This window comes from Mesitornis unicolor, unplaced genomic scaffold (assembly GCF_000695765.1).
Source record: "Mesitornis unicolor isolate BGI_N332 unplaced genomic scaffold, ASM69576v1 scaffold36244, whole genome shotgun sequence".
Classification (NCBI taxonomy): domain Eukaryota; kingdom Metazoa; phylum Chordata; class Aves; order Mesitornithiformes; family Mesitornithidae; genus Mesitornis; species Mesitornis unicolor.
The window spans coordinates 1-224 of record NW_010178657.1 but is presented as its reverse complement, the minus strand read 5'-3'; the positions used below and the strand labels follow the sequence as shown (position 1 = coordinate 224).

At 68.3% G+C, this 224-nt stretch overlaps 1 protein-coding gene across 1 annotated transcript in view; it reads left to right on the top strand.

Moving 5' to 3' along the window:
* Positions 1 to 220, top strand: part of FAM131A (family with sequence similarity 131, member A) — a gene marked incomplete at both ends in the record, with an annotated part of 637 nt that extends 417 nt beyond the window's left edge. Inside the window, one exon of the mRNA XM_010182533.1 lies at positions 1 to 220. This exon is cut by the window's left edge and continues 6 nt beyond it. Coding sequence (XP_010180835.1) covers positions 1 to 220 — 220 coding nt within the window.
* Positions 221 to 224: the final 4 nt, after the last annotated feature.

Below are 224 nucleotides of genomic sequence, written 5' to 3'. Positions count from 1 at the left end.
CACCGGCCCTATGCCCGCCAGTGCGCTGCTGCGAGACCTCCTTCAGGGCCACCTGTGCCCGATGGGTGCCCGGCACAGCTCCTGCGAGCCCGAGAGCGACTCCTCGCACACCCTCTCCCCTGAGACCCTCTGCTCCAGCCTCTGCAGCCTGGAGATGGTGTCCCCCTCTGAACTCACTGCCAAACTGCTGGGCTCCCTGGGGGGTGAGGACCTGCTGCTGCCCA